Consider the following 16,803-nt stretch of genomic DNA (forward strand, 5'->3'; position numbering starts at 1 on the left):
TTTAAATTATTTTTATAAAATAAGGTGAAATTTTTAGAAATGTTTAAAAACTAAAAAACAATACTACTTAGAATGAGTTTAATTATTTATATTTTCTTTGTTTAATCATTTCTTATAATGGGTTATAACAGACAAGAATTTTAGGCTATATTTAGAAATAGTATTGTAGCACAAGTATAAGAGTAAAATATTCAAAGTCTCCATACAGTTGATTGACAATCAGAAGGTGTGTCATGATTCATTCTTTAAAATTTCATGTAAATTATTCTTTCTTACTCCCTTTTTCCTCAACAATTCTGATAATGACCTTTGCATTTATCATAGCTCATCATCTCTATGAATGTTTGAATACAAGTATAATTTCTGTTGTAGATGCCTAAAATGTTAAAAGCAAATACATGCCTGTCTAAGAACTGCTGATGGAAAGATTAGCAATTGTTAAAGTTGGAAACAGATGTGCTTAATAGACCTAGAATTGTAAAAATGCATTTGAAAGTCTGGTGTGCTTTTAGAGGGAAATCATTCTTCAATTACTGACATATAGAGAAGAGAAAAGATAAGAATTTAATTGTAAAATCTAAGTGTTTAAAATACAACCAAGACAATGCATAGTAGAGGTAATTATATCCAAAATGCTGTTTCCATGCTGAATTTAATACTTATTCAGCTTTTCCTTTGCAAGTCTGTCTATATTGATTCAGAATTAAATTATGAATTCTGAGTGTGTGGAAAGGATCATTTATGAAATTTCATGGTCTAGAGGATCAAACATTCATGTAAGTAACATTGATTACTCATAATTCTGGTACCTCATTTTAACAGTCAGTGACTCTGATTCTTTCCATAATGGAAGAGATTCTTCGCCACATGTGAGAATACTTGCTAACATTTAAAAATTAGTCTCAAGGTAAAAAATTTTTAAAAAGTAACTTTTAATTTTCTTTGAACATTGTGAGCATTTGCTTGGAATGTTCTAATATATTTTCTTAATAAGTCATCTTTTTGTGATCATAACAATGTGCCTAGTAGCTTATAATTTATAATATTCTTTCATAAATATTTATAAATACTTACAGAGACACAGGCATTGTTGGGCCCCTTTATGGCTTACATTGAAGCCTTATTTTAAACACCTCAAAATACCTTTCTGATTTGGGAGAAAATAGAAAATTAGAATTACTAGTGGTATGAAGCTAAAATTCTGTACTCACACTTTATCTTTTTAAAACATATGGCATATGGGAGCTATTCTGTGTACATCAAGGCAAGGTCCTTGAAGATAGTTATTAGAAATAGGTGTATGGTGGAATATTAGCGCAGTTCTGAGCTCACTGCTAATTTTGAAACATTGCCTCTTATTGCTATTCCTGTGGCTTAAAAAATTATTCCATAGAAGTGACTATAAATATTAATGTGTCTTATCAACTCTGCCTCCAAACTGCATCTCACATCATTCTTTCCATCCCTGCTACTTCCCCGGACAGGGCCATTATCATCTCCTTGCCTTTTCCTTCCAGGTCTATTTACCACCACTGTTGACCTATTTAAATGCATTGTACACCACCAAGCAGCATGATATTTCTAAGACATTACATCGGATCGTATTAGCCCATTGTTTGAAACACTTCAGTGAATTATCTGTTACTCAGTGGATAGCTGCCTTCCAAGTAATTCAGCAGTCCAAGGAAGTCCACATTCACCTGCCTAAACCATCACAGGCTGATGGTTCAGTGGATGCCCACTGACAGCACGCTTTCCTACCCTAACTGCTGTAACAAGCAATACCCTAAATTCTAGTAAGTAATACCCAATAGGTGATTACTGTTGACTCACATATAGCCCTACCTGTGTTTGGAGGGCAGCCTTCTCCATCTATCCAGTGACTCTGCTGTCCTTCAGGTTCTCAGAGGTTCACTCAGCTGGACACTAGGCCATCTGATCAGAGATTAGAAAAAAGAGAGAAAGGAGGATTATGTAAGGATAATTTATATGGGCCAGGCTTGGGAGTAGCGTACATTATTTCCACTTATAATTCACAGATGAGTACTCATTTGTATAGCAATACCTAATTGCAAGGCATGTTGAGCAATGCGTTTAAGCTGTATAACCCAAAAGAAAAAGAAAATTGATTTGGCAAGCATCTAACTAGTTTCTGCAGCAAGAGTCAATATGTTACATTGTATAGCCATACTTACTAATATCATATCTTATTAATAAGTGCATTAATTAAGATATGCTTTCATTAGTGTTGATAAATATATTTCGAGGACTTTGGCTTATATTTAAGGGAAAGTGGGCCTTCTAATCCAAATCTCTCATATTGAGAGTTTGGCTTACATCGGGAGAACTGGGAAGTAGAAGGGTTTTTTTTCCCCCGCATGGAACTCTTTCACTCTGTCCTATGTCCTTGAGAAAGACTGCAGAATGAGTGTTTCTCAAGATATATATTTCCCAAAGAAATCGGGAGAGAGGAAGGATTAGAGCTACCTGTGATGAGTTTCGTCTTTTAAACTCATCAACCAGCCAATTCCCTCTTCCTTCTAGGTGGCTGAAGGGAAAGATACTTGGAGTCTGAAGAGTGTTACGAGAGCAGCTGACCGTCCACAGGTATGGAAGTTTTGAGGAGAAGGTTTTCTCCTTGTACCATTCATCATGGCCTACATGGTTTCACTTCTGCAACACCTCTTTTGTCCTTTCTTTGCCATTTCCCCCTGCCCATGCTTACTTCTAGCTACAGTGGCTTTCATTCATTTAATCAAAGGAACCAAACTTCTTCCTGCTCAGTGGCTGGGTCCATGCTGTTTTCCTTGTTGAAAATTTCATACACCCCAGACCTCTTTCCCCTCCTACAACAGCCACACCTTTCGATTAACCTCAGTTTATACATCACTTCATTAAAAAAATAGTTTCTGTCCAAAGTATGTTTCCTTTCCTATTTTTTTTCAAAGTAACACGTAATATTTTAAAAGACTTTTTCAAACTGTGTGGTTATTTTTATATTTGTTTACTGTTGCCTTCCCCATTGAACTGTCAGCTTCATGAGGATATAGATCATGTCTGCTTATTCACCTCTCCATACTCAATGATGAATAAATATGCTTAATATTTGTGATGAATATTAAATGAATGAAGCACTGTACTAACACTTTTCTTAATAGCTATAAATGCTTACCTTTCTAAACAGAGGCTATTGTATAGTGTAAAGTGAGTAGTTGACTTCCTGGACTTGTCTTTTATTAGTAAATGAGTCTACTGCCCTCCATCCCTAAGGATTTTAGATTTTCTAGGGTACTGGGATGAAGTCTTATCCATTATGAAAATCTGTTCAGTTTGTTCTTTGCATGACATAAATTAGCTTATCAGGCCAAAGGGTGAGGCAGATAAAACACCATAGTAGAATTCTGCAAATGAATTTAAAAATGAAGCATGTGGGATACCACTTTGCTGATATAAGTACCTTCAAGACCTTTTAAACAAACATAATTAAGAATAATATAAGCACTGAATTACATAAGTTGGAATTAATTAAACTACTAGAGGATAATTTATAGGCATTGTCAAGGTACCTCTCAGAACACTGAGATGACTTACTTAACTTTAAGACTATTATGAGAATTATGAAATAAATGTAGGCTTTTCAGAATCTACTTGTAGTAACATGAAGAAAAAGAGAGGTTAAGTTAAGCAACATCATTTTAAAATTTAAAACACAATCAAAAGAAAACAGCTCATATTTAATTAGTCTACAGTTAATAGTTTGAGGATAATGATAAAAGTAGACTAAAAATATATAAGGAGTGAAGTCTCTAAGTGAGTTTCACAGGTAATTACCTCACACAGTGGCAATGTTTTACACCGTGGGGAGCATTCGTTCTATGAAACATCTTTATTTTATATTTCAGATGATGGGGTAGTTTCCAGAGACTAATGTTCATAAATCCAAAGCTTCTGTTTTATTTTTTCTTACCAGAAGTCTTTACAGGGACATTCAATTAAGACAATTCCTTAAAGACCCTCCTCTTATTAAACAGCATTAGTCATTTTACCTAGGAGACCATTCTCTGTGTTGAAAAGGAGATTGGACCAGGTCGCGTGCCTTCTTTTCTTCTCCCAGAAAGTGTGGCCACTTCCCTCTCCCCCACTATGTACAGACATCAAAGGTATTGATTGTATGCACCAATCTTACTGAAAGAGCCACAACTTGACCTAAGTGTTCTTGCTGCAATGCCAGTTTCTTCCCACTCATTTTTTTTTCTTCTTTTACTAGGTTTATTATTAGCAGTGAAACAGCTATGTGTGCTTCTAGTTTGTAATTTCAAATTTGAAATGAAACAGTCATCCCTTGGTATCTGTGGGGGATTGTTTCCAGGATCTTCTGCAGATACCAAAATCCACAGATGTTCGAGTCCCTTACATAAAATGGCATAGTGTTTTCATATAACCTATGCACAGCCTCTCATATACTTACATCATATCTATATTACTTATAATTCCTAATATACCATTTCTAGATTACTTATAATTCCTACACACCATTTCATTCATGTGGAGTCAACATAGCACTTTGGCACCTGGCAAATTCAAATTTTGCTTTTCAGAACTCATAGAATTTTTTTTTTCTGAATATTTCTGATATTTGATTGAATCCATGGATGCAAAACTCATGGATATGGAAGTATACGCTTTATTTAACTTACTGTTTATATTGATTATTAGGTTGACTTAAAATATTTTTATATGTATTGTAGAAAAGATATTGTGCTTATAACAATACTTGATATTTGGTTAATTTATTTTTAATTTTGTTTTTGAACGAAATGATTTTTGATTATACAAAGGAGAAGAAGTGCAATTCCTCCTCTGTAGAGGTAGGTTCACAGTGAAGCTAAAAAAGTTTGAGTTTCAGGGCCCCTTTCTTACCCAGGCCTCTAACAGGACTATGACAGAAGTCCTAGCAGGATGTAAATATGATCACATGTGTTTTTGTGCAATTTTCATAAGATAATTGAAACACACTTGTTAATATCTCTGTCCGTTTCCACTCTGACTTTTCAGCCAATATTCTTACTTCCTTCTCTGATTGACATGAAGGAAATATTTGTGATCTTGCCAAGTTGAAGTTGAGTTGAGACTACATACAGTTTGTAGATAGTGAAATATATTTTATATTTGTTTCTTATGTATATGTAGTCAATATGAAAGTTCTCCCATTTCTGAAATGTACTTGATAATGCACCATACATTTAAATGAAAATTACATAAAATATACTTTTTTAAGAATACCTACATTTGTGGGATAGAAACTTCAAAGAGTGAATATTCCAAATAAGAAATAGACCTTTGTGTTAAATTGTGAGCTTACTTCTCTCAATTTCATCATCAAAAAATGATCAACTTTTGGAAAAAGTCTGGAAAAAAGACTAAATGTTATCTATGAAAAATGATATTACTATATCACTCTCATACTAAAAGTTGATTAGAGTATATAAAGCCAAAAAGCTAGGAAAAAGTATTAGTTATTTTTAAATTATTACTAGAACTTTTATTATGTTTTCTAGATTTTTATTATGTTTTCTGTGATTTTTTAATGGTATTTGTGAGCTTTCCAAAATTTGCGAATTGTTTTCTCATTTCAAATATTTACTTTTATTCCGAATTTTTCTTTATCCCCAAATTGTAAAAAAAAAAAAAAAAATCAGACTCAATGAAACCTTTATATATGGTCCTCTGCATTCCTTTAGGTTAACCCCAAGACTCCATTAGGCGGCCCTCTTCTTTGTAGTGCTGTGACCCAGTGCACACATTGTGCTATAAGCACACACACTTATAATAAAGTGTGTGTTTGCACTTCGGCACACGTGTGATCATATTTACATTCTGCCAGGACTTCTGTCAAGGTCCTGTTAGAGAACTAGACAAGAGAGGTGCCCTGAGACATTTTTAGCTTCACTGTGAACCCACCTGTGCAGAGGAGGAATTGTACTTCTTCTCCTTTCTAGAATCAAAAATGGTTCCGTTCAAAAATGAAAATAAAATCAAACAAATATCAGGTATCTTTATGTTAGCATAATACTTTTTCTTGTTTTTTTCTTTTTATTTTTGAGACGGAGTTCCGCTCTTGTTGCCCAGGCTGGAGTCCAGTGGCGCGATCTCGGCTCACTTCAACCTCCGTCTCCCGGATTCAAGTGATTTTCCTGCCTCAGCCTCCCGAGTAGCTGGGATTACAGGCGCCCGCCACCACGCCCGACTAATTTTGTATTTTTAGTAGAGGCGGGGATTCTCCATGTTACTTAGGCTGGTCTGGAACTCCCGACCTCAGGTGACCCGCCCGCCTCAGCCTCCCAAAGTGCAGGGATTACAGGCGTGAGCCACCGTGCCCGGCAGCATAATACCTTTTCTACAATACATATAAAAATCATTTTTAAGTTAACTTAATAATCAATACTAACAATAAGTTAAATAAGGTATACATATCCTCCATGAGTTTTGCATCTATGGAATCAATCAATCTCAGCTCAGAAATATAAAAAAAAATTCTGTATGTTCTAAAAAGCAAAACTTCAATTTGCCAGGTGCAGAAGTGATTATACACACTTGTAATACATGCCTCTTTGCTTATAGGGTGTAATCACCCTGAGGACAGAAACCATCTTTTTTACATTTTTTATTTTTTATATATTTTTTAAGTCTTTGTGGGCTCCTGCTACCTCGGGATCTGACTCTTAGTAAGAAGTGATCAGCAGATGCTTGAAGACAGGCTTAATGGGAGTAGATAAAGAACGCTTTAGGACACGGGGAGGAAAGTTGCTGAGAATTAGCACTGCTTATTTTATCCTATTCACTATTGCTCTCACTTTTGTTTTTTCTATATAAGTGGCTTTTGCTGCTGCTTTGTGTTTGCATTGTTCACACGAAAAGACACAAAGTCCCTAAAAAGGAAAGTGAAATTTTGTCAGTGATTTGATTGCAGAAAATATTTGCACAGGTCAGACTCCTATTCCCAAAGATTTCAAGAATGTCATATGTGACAGGAGAGTTAGGGAATGTATTAACACATTTTAAGATACCCCATTAACAAAATATTTTATAAGAGACAGTGTTTCCAAGAGTAATTTATTTGCATAAAAAGTAAGCAGCGTCACATGTTCAAGCCCCATTGCAAGATTGATACACAGAGTTTGAGGTTAGGAAATTCGTCTTTGAACCACATGCTCAATGTTTAACTTATGAAATATGTAAAGAGGTGAGAGAGTAGGGTTTTTGACTCTTCCTAAGATAGGGGTGTCAATAAGATGAATTAAGAGATGAAAGCTCCTGTTATGTTTTGGATCATTTGATTAAGAGTGCTCCAAGCAGAAACTCTCTAAGATTTAAAATTTAGTAAGAAGGCATAAATGCTGTAATCCTTCTGAATAAAACAACCTTTGTTCTTTACATATTTTAACAGATTTATTGAAATATAATTCTCATACCATACAATTCACCCACTTAAAATACAGTTAAGTGGCTTTTGATATATTTACAGAGTTGTATAACTAATACTATAATCAACTGTAGAATATTTTCATCAGTCCAAGAAGAACTCAGTATATATGAATAGTCACTTCTTCTTTCTCTCCAGCCCCAAGAGCCTGAGAATACCATTAACTAATTTTATGCTGTAGATTTGCCTATTCTGGGCATTTCATAAAAATGGAATTTTGTGACTTTCACTTTAGGTAAGTTTTCAGAGTTTCTGTAATCTGCTATGATAGCACTTTTTTCTGTCACAACTCAATAAAGAACATATACATGATGTTTTTTTGAAAACCAAATAGCTTATTTAAAAATATATTAAATGGTGTAATTTTCTCTTTCCCATAGGAAAAATTCAGGTGTGTTAGTCATGTCTGAGGCAAGAAACAAAAATTTTTAAATATTATTTTTCTTAAGTGAAAACTTTAGATTTGGCAGGAATACAGGCCACTTTCTCGTGTTTGGTAGAGAAGGAATGAGTGAGGAAAAAAATACATTTTAATTTCCAAGGCTTTGCAGAAATGTAAGATATTTCATTGTGACCATAGTTGGCGCTATTTCTTTTTTTACTTGATAAAGTTAAATCACATACTTTAACTTCATAAAATATACCCAAACATAAATATTTTTCTTTAGTTTTATATTGCAGTAATTATTGTACAGCTTTAGGCAATATTTAATTAAGAAATAAATTATGTTAATTCTTTTAAAACTCTATTTTTTCTATAGGAAAAATGTAAAACATGCTTTTCTTCCAAATATCATTTTTTTCTTCTCTTAAGACACACGGTGTTGCTCTGTTACTCACGCTGGAGTGCAGTGGCACAATCCTAGCTCACTGAAGCTGTAAACTCCCTGGCTCCAGTGATCCTCTCACCTCAGCCTCTAGATTAGCTAGGACTACAGGCATGTACCACCACAACTGGCTAATTTATAATTTTTAAAATTTTTGGAAAAGGGGTTTTCTCACTTTGTTACCCAGGCTGGTCTCCAACCCTGGCCTCTAGTGATCTTCCCACATTGGCCTCCCAAAACGCTAGGATTAAGGGTGTGAGCCACTGTGCACAGCCCCACTAACATTCATACCCTATTATTTCAACTTCCGTATTAGCTGAAGGACTCAGGGTCGTGGAGCAGGAAGAGAGAGGGAGCTTATAGAATAATCTATGAAGTTTAAAAAGTTTGTAAGTGATAAATTAAAATGGTATCACTTTCAAATATATATCTTGAAGATGTTTCTACATGGCATTTTCCTAAAATCACAATAATGATTTATTTATTTTATAGCTATGATTGATTTAAATATTATGGATGAAAATAAAGAACTTTATATGTGTTTTTATATATACACATATATTGTGTATATATGCATGAATGCACACATTTATACTCACACTTATACAGCATACACACACATACAGTCTATATATATACACACATATACAGTATATATAATGATCCATTCTTTATTTTGTTTTGTCTATTTTCTTTTAAATAATATACTTATATTATATATTTTTATATATTAAAATATATAATATAAATAATATATATAATATAAATATATAATATAAATATATAAAAATATATATTTATATAAATATATAAAAATATATATTTATATAAATATATAAAAATATATATTTATATAAATATATAAAAATACATATTTATATATATTATAAAAGTATATATATATTATTAAAATATATATTTATTTTATATATAAATATATATTTTTTAAATATATAAATATATATATTTATATATATAAACACATCATTTTTATAATTTATACCTATTATCCTACATTAAAAAATTATTGTAGACTTTATTTTTGCATATACATTTTTGCTTTCTTTCCTGTTCCACTTACCTTGTATCACTCACCGCAGATTCCTTTATCTTCCTAATGCTCAATACAAAACCATATGCCAATATGTATGAATAACTATATACTTATATACTCATAGTATATGTGTACATATAACTAAAGACAAATATGTACAGATACCTATAGTGTTTTGTAATTTTCATGTACTGGATCACATGAATGGTTTTCTTACTCAACATCTCATGGCCAAAACTCCAAGGAAACTAGTGACGTTGAATGGCTTCAGAATGTTTCACAATGTGATGATTCCACAATTTATTGAATTATTTTCCTAATGGTGCACATTATCCTTTTTTCCGTCTTTTGTCCCTGTGCACAATTTTTCATTAAACAACTTTGTGCATGTATCGTTACACTCTGAAGTTTTTATTTTTAGTCTTTTCTTTTTTGTGTACCTCAGTTTAAGGTATGATGAATGCCTTCATGCTAATCCACTTCAGGAAATCTAATCTCAGGTTTTGACTTAATCTATCTGGGGTTCTCCCCACTGTCCTCAGAAAGATGTCTCAATTCTGGAGAGGAACATATTGCCATAGACCTGAAGACATCTAATCACTTTTGTTACTTGTGATGTCTGCACATGGTGTGGCCCCACCAGGCAACAACTGATCTATTTTCTGTCACCATAGATTAGTTTGCATTTTCTAGAATTGTATAAAAATGGAATCCTACAGTGTTTACTTTTTTCTTCTATCTTCTGTTACTTAGCATACCTGCATAGAGATTGATCATTGATGTGCACATCAAATTGTCTTTTTTTCTCTGACTGTTAACACTTTTTTCTTGATCACTGGTTTAAGCAATTTGATTGTAATGTACATTTACATGATCTTCCTATTTCTTATGCTTGGAGTTTGTTGAAATTCATGGATCTTCAGGTTTCTACTTTTTATTATATTTGGAAAATTTCTGGTCATTATATTTTTCAAATATTTAACTTCCCCTCCTCTTTGCCAGGAACTCTATTTACAGTATATTAGGTGGCTTGAAGTTGTCCTACCATCTGTCCATTGGCAGTCATTGAGTTCTCACTAGGGTGGGCTATTGGAAAAGTACTGGAGGATGTTAGGGAGTTTTGATCAATGGGTTGTATCCGTCACTTTGAGGTACGCCTCAGTTTTCCAATATTATTCTCTGTGATTTGGCCATCTATCTTTGCTAACTGGCACCCATCGAAGTAAGATTTCTACCTTGCCACAGAGAAAGGGAGAAATAGGATCACCATCTTTTGTAATACATACATTTTAAGGAGATGGCTTTCAGATCTTTGGAATAAATATTTCTGGGATATAAAACTGTCAAGAAGATGGGAAAATATTTATTCCTTAAAGGGGCAGAGAAATAACTTGCAAGTTTTTGTTTTTCTTTTTAAAAATACATGCTCCAAGAAAAGGGAAGTCAGGGGCTATAGTCACAAGTAAATATGTCTGAAGTTTTGTCAAGCTAAGAGGAACATTACGGTTTTTTTGACGACTACCGTGCTTATTTTATCACTTGTGCTTTTTTTCTGGAGCAGTTTAAATGTTTTTTTTTCTCTGCACTATGTATCATATTTTTCTATTAATTTGCATGACATATAAGTTTTGACTGGATGCTTGTCATTATGAATTTTACCTTGTTGGGTGCTAAATATTTTCATCTTTTTATAATTATTCTTAACCTTTGTTCTGAGTACTAATTCCACTACCTGGAAACATATCTTTCATGTCTTGAAGCTTTTAAGTCTTGTTAGATGAGACCAGAGTAGCATTTAGCCTTGGGCTATCTTACCTACTGAGTACTGAGAAAGAACCATTTGGATGGAGTACTTTACCTAATGGACTGTGAATTATGAGGTTTTCCACTCTGACTGTTGAGAACAGGGGTGATTATTACTCGCCTTGTGTGAATCCTAGAGGTTGTTACTTTTAATTCTTTTAGATGTTAGTTTTCTTGCAAGTATGCACTGGTCACCACCCTACTGAATACTCTGTGGGCCCCCAGGGTTCTCTCTCTGATGGTGCTCATCTTGGTGAGCACTTTGCTAGACATTTTATTTGAAGACTATAACTAAGAAATAAAATTATTTGTTGTGATTCATTATCTGAAGCTGTTAGAAATGAATAACTCAAAATTTAAGGGAAAATCAGCCATATTTTTAGATTAAAAATGGAATAATAGAAAGTGATTGATTTCTAAAGGAGCTAGGTATTTGCCAATAATTTTACAGAATAACTTCTTTCTACTGATTGAACAAATTTATATAATCATCTCTCTCTAAATGTGTATGTTATAGATTGATAAACAATCACATAAAGTACCACACATCATCTTATATTTCCTTATTAGATATTTTATTTTATCTGAAATATATGCTAGATAACTTCTTGATAAAATACAAATTACATTTCTCAGATCAATATTCTGTGCAAGTCATAATGAATTATCTATTGACCATGTGATATCCTTTGTAACCTTGTGGATATTTCTGTTAAGAAAAATAGATAATTATTTGGGACTCTAATTGGCTTTTTCCTGGCCTTTCAGTGACTCTGTGGACAAAAATCAGCCATCAGCTAAAATGTGTAACCTTGGATTGTTGAAACAGGCACTGAACCTTCACTTTAATGCAATTCAGTTAGGTATTACAAAATGGCAGTACTGATTTTAAAAAACCATTTGAATCATTTATAATAGACACAATAGGGATGTATTACTTTTCATATTTTTTATTTATAAAAATGTTATGATTCAGTAGTTCAACTCTTACATGAACTACCATCCATATTCATCTGCACCCCCACAACCATATATAGAAGCAAAAAGTTAGCCTCCTATTACATGTATGTTACAAAGTTCTATGTCAAAGAGTAATAATGTCTTCAAGAGATGACAGGTTCTGTTGGTGAATTACTAACAGACAAAAAAGCTTTAGACTAATAGATCTTGCTCTTTAAGATAAACCAGAAATCTTTATGCTGGGCTATTCTCCAAGTATGCCTATAAATAGAGAGTGGGCATAGAGTTTACTTTTTAAAAGGTTTTATTATGGAAAACTTTGGCTATATACAAAAATATAAAGAATACTATAATGAACCCCAACGTTTCCATCAGCCATAATTTAATCATTTTAATCTCATGAACAGTACTTTTTGTCCATATTATTCCCATCCTCATGTCTACCCTACATTATTCTGTCTGGAAGTATTACAGCATGTATCTCAAAACATAAAGACTTATCACTAAATATAACAATAACATTTTAAACCTAAAAAATTAAAAATAATTTGCTAATATTAAATATTTAGTGTTCAAATTTTCAATTTACTAAGAAATGCGATTTTAAAATCATTTACTTTATTTGAATCAGAAATCAAATAAAGGGCAGACATCTTGATTGGATATATATTTTAAAGTGTGTTTATATATATTTATATCTATTTCTCCTTTTTCTCTTTTAATAATTTATTCATTAAAAAAACTAGATCATTTATCCTGTAGAGTTTTAATTTGCAATGCCCTATACTGTAGTATTGTTTGCTATTTTGCTCTATCCTCTGTGTCTCCTACAAAATTAAAGTCGGATTTAAAGGGTTTGGTTTGAATCAATTTCAAGACTTTTTCATAGAAATGTGTCAGTGTGTTTCCCTATTAGGAAGCACATGATATATGATTGTGTCTCATTGTGGTATTAGCAGACTGATACTCATTGCCTAGAACCATAGATGAATCAGGAGTTGCAAAGCTATAATTTTCCAGCTCAATTATTTCTGCCCAAGTTATTATTTGGAATATTTAAATAAAGAGAACTTCATCTCATATAATATTTTGTTCATTTAAATAAGTCAGGACACATAATAAATTTACATTCCCCCCAACCCTGCCATTTCTTTAACCAAGTAACAAAATAATGAATTGGATCACTACCATTCTTCAATGTTGATCAAATTTGATAAATTTTTCTTTTTTTAGTATCAATATTAAGACATGGATTTAAACTTATTGGATGTGTTTCAATCTATTACTCTCTTATCCTTACTGATATTCAAAAGCTACCATATTTAGAACTCAGGAACCTCTTTATATTGTCTATTGAGTACAATTGACGTATTAGTAATAATACATCAATTTTTTATAGGTTTCTCACTTCATAGAATGACAAGATATACTGGAATCATCCTGTTTCAGACCTGGGTACATCAATTTCTTTAGAGTCCAGGGTTCTTTCGGTGGGAATTATCTTAAGATCACAATCTGTGCATACATACGTGCACTGCTACTGAGATGGTCATTATTTCTAGGCCATTTCAGTGGAAAGACTGGGAAACATTGTAAATATGTTGAATTATTTTTGCCTCTCTTTATTGGTCATAGTTTCTGAAACCCTTTTTAATCTATCTTCATTACTTTTGGATTTTAGCATTTTATTTATTTTCATCTTTCCTCAAGGAATCATCTGTTGCATTAATTTGCTCTTCTGTTCCTTCTAGTTTATTCTGAAACAATTTTTCTTTTCCTATATTTTCTATTCTTTCAATATAGAAGAGACAGAAAAGTACAAAGAGGAAAACAAGAAAGGTCACCCAGAGAGAAGCATACTGAGATTTTTGTGTACAGTCAGCTCATTTAAAATACTGATATTGGGATCCTACTGCTGCCTGCTTTTTCATTTTTCATGAAAATAAAACCTGACCAGAAGTGTAATGATTTTTTCTTTTATTTCTAATTCTTTCCTGGGTACTGTTACATTTTTCTAATTCTTGGTTTTCCTGCATCATATTATTTATTGTTTTAATAATTTTGTTTCAAATGCATTAAAAATTAGTTCTGTTTTTCTTTTTCTATAGTGGGCATATATCTTCCACTACTTCATTGTCAGTAGCATACTTTCACTATCTTTGAAACATTATTTTTATCCTTCTGTCCTTAAAAAGATCATATATGATTCAACTATCATTGTCTTCTGTTGCTCATTATTACATGAATTAATTTTTGTACTGATAATAAAAAGATACTGAATCTAGAAACATTTTCTGGCTTTACTGCTCAAGAGCTGACTATTCTTAATATTTTCATGAAACGTCCAAAATATTCCTTGTTCTTTCCAAATATTCCTTGTTCTCTCCAAAAATGCCTGGCTCTGCCCCATACCCTACTTTTATCTGGATTATTTCTTTTCTCTGCTTGTATTGCCACTATTCCTATCAATATGAATTCTATTATCAGTATTCTCCTCTCAGTAGAGGGTGTGTTTTTGAAGGAAGCTTTGTGTTTTCTGTTTTGCTTTGTTTTGTTTATGAGAGTATACAGGATTAAAATTGTCCTAGTTCTTTAAGCTTTACCACAAGCCTCTTCTATTCACTCACAAATCAGGTTGTGTAAAAATGTGTGAACTCTCCTAGTCTTATTTACTGTTTTCACATTGGCCTGACACATTTGTCAAGGCATGACTATTGCCAACTTCAGGGTTCTCATATTCTCACTTCCTGTTCCTTTTCTTATATTTTTGCGAATAGATGCTGATATTCTGCAATTCATGAAGTGTCAGTAGATTTTCTTAACCTACTTGTATCTTAGGGTTCATAGGGATAACTTTTCACCTCATTTTGTTATAGGCATCTACAATTTTGATTTTGTTAAGTTCACTGCTCCGACTGGTTTTATGGAGAGATTTGCAGACTTTTGAATAATTACCATCATCATACCACTGCCATCTCCCTATAATTCCTCACAGGAATAGGTGTATATTTTTTAATTCCAGATTCACAACTTCCACATATGGTTATTCATAAATTAATCTGCCTAAGGAAGTACTTTGCAAGCAAGTTTTCCTCTCCTATATTACCTTCCATCCGCTTTTCAAATGAAGGGCATGCTCGTCTCTTTTTCTCAGTATTATTTTGAAGCATTTTGCCAGAGTGGAAAAACACGTGGGAGTATTTAGCAGAGAGATATGTTGAAATATTGTTGTTGAGAAATAAACTAATCAATGGGTCACAGACCTTTGGCATTTCAGGTGGTTTCTAATTTTCTCTTTATAAGAATATCAGAATATGACCTACCAGACTGGTCAGCTTATAAATAATTCAAATAAATTTTGATATTAGTTAAAAATGTGGCTTTGCCATGTATTTAGAAGGACATTTAATAAAACACAACAACTCTAGTAAACTTAAACTTCTTCCGTGTCTATCTAACATGTGTGATCAATTTTCTTAATGCCTACATTAACAAAAGAATGATAATTCTTATTTCATTCTATCAGTAAGTAATTTCATCCATGAACACACAAATTAATTGAAAAAAAGTTCATCTATCTCATTAAGAGATGAATTTCTAGTAAATGATTAGTTTACATTTAATAATTATCCAAATATGTACTATCTTGTTTATTTTTAAGCAATTGTGTACACATAACAATTATTAGGGTAATTCATCCCAAAAGAAACTTTTTAAAATATTTGGGGGGTTATAGTAATAATAGATACATACATACTTTATACCCACATTTTTATGGCATATTACAGAGTAGAACTTTCTCAAGTATAAACATTTCACATGTCATGGTATGATAATCTGGAGGCAATGGGATAATAAAAATTGAAGGAATAAAATAACAACATAAAATTGTAAGTAGATGATAGCAAATATCACATTTCTATGTTTTTAAGATATCATTGCTTATAGTAAAGTGTGATATAATCATTCTGTTTAAAATGTCAACATGTAGACTTTTGTCCAGGCCGGACACAAGATGGTTGTACTCTTGCAAAGACATGTTGGCCGTCCTTGCCTCTGAGCCCAATTTAGCCCTCTGCTCTGTATCAGAAAAGCTGCTCCTTTGGGAACCTTAGTCAAAAAAGAGATGGAGTGGTTCTGGAATAAGAACATAGATTCAAACCGCCCTTTGTCTTGCCATAGCACTGTCTACAGTTTGGCCTCTTCCCATGACGATGTCCCTTTGCCACTGTGGGTCTGGTATTGCTTTGAGTGCACGGGTCTGTCTTTTTGGTATGTCGGTGTTGTTGCTCCCTGGGAACTTTGAGTCTTATTTGAAACTTGTGAAGTCCTTGTGTCTGGGGCCGGCACTGATCCACCACAGCTAAATTGGCACTCCTCTTCCCTCTCATGTGTCACACCTGGAGTGGGATCTCACCCTTGATGTGGTACCTGGGAATAGCCTTGAAGATTCCACAGCTACATCAGTCTAGAGTGGTTGTCTTGGTTCTTACTGTGTTGTGGTCTGTAGGGCTGGCAGCCATGTGAAGAGCTGACGTTCCCAGAGTCATCTTTCCACACACTATTAAGGTCACCTATCCTCCCATTTGTCACTCTTGTCTCCAGTCTGGACAAAGTTCTCCTGATTTATTTAGATCCTTTTGGGCTTTCAGATCCCCTGGAGCTCAGTAGCAGTA

The 16,803-nt window shown here is 33.1% G+C and overlaps 1 protein-coding gene and 1 pseudogene across 36 annotated transcripts in view; both read left to right on the forward strand.

The window, feature by feature from the left end:
- The window catches only part of CCDC102B (coiled-coil domain containing 102B), a 467,886-nt gene that overhangs the window by 123,079 nt on the left and 328,004 nt on the right, over positions 1-16,803 (forward strand). For 27 of the 36 annotated variants that reach the window (XR_008673559.2, XR_010131252.1, XR_010131254.1 and 24 more), the window contains one exon: positions 2,545-2,607. The exons of the other annotated variants lie outside the window; for them this stretch is intronic. Coding sequence is in view for 23 of the 27 variants with exons in the window: in XM_055368315.2 (XP_055224290.1) it covers positions 2,545-2,607 (63 nt within the window). In the remaining 4 variants the exon portion in view is untranslated. The remainder of the gene's footprint in view (positions 1-2,544; positions 2,608-16,803) is intronic. 36 annotated transcript variants of the gene reach the window in all.
- On the forward strand, positions 16,143-16,654 carry LOC101148179 (succinate dehydrogenase cytochrome b560 subunit, mitochondrial-like; annotated as a pseudogene).

Source organism: Gorilla gorilla, chromosome 17 (genome assembly GCF_029281585.2).
Source record: "Gorilla gorilla gorilla isolate KB3781 chromosome 17, NHGRI_mGorGor1-v2.1_pri, whole genome shotgun sequence".
In the NCBI taxonomy this organism is placed as follows: Eukaryota; Metazoa; Chordata; class Mammalia; order Primates; family Hominidae; genus Gorilla; species Gorilla gorilla.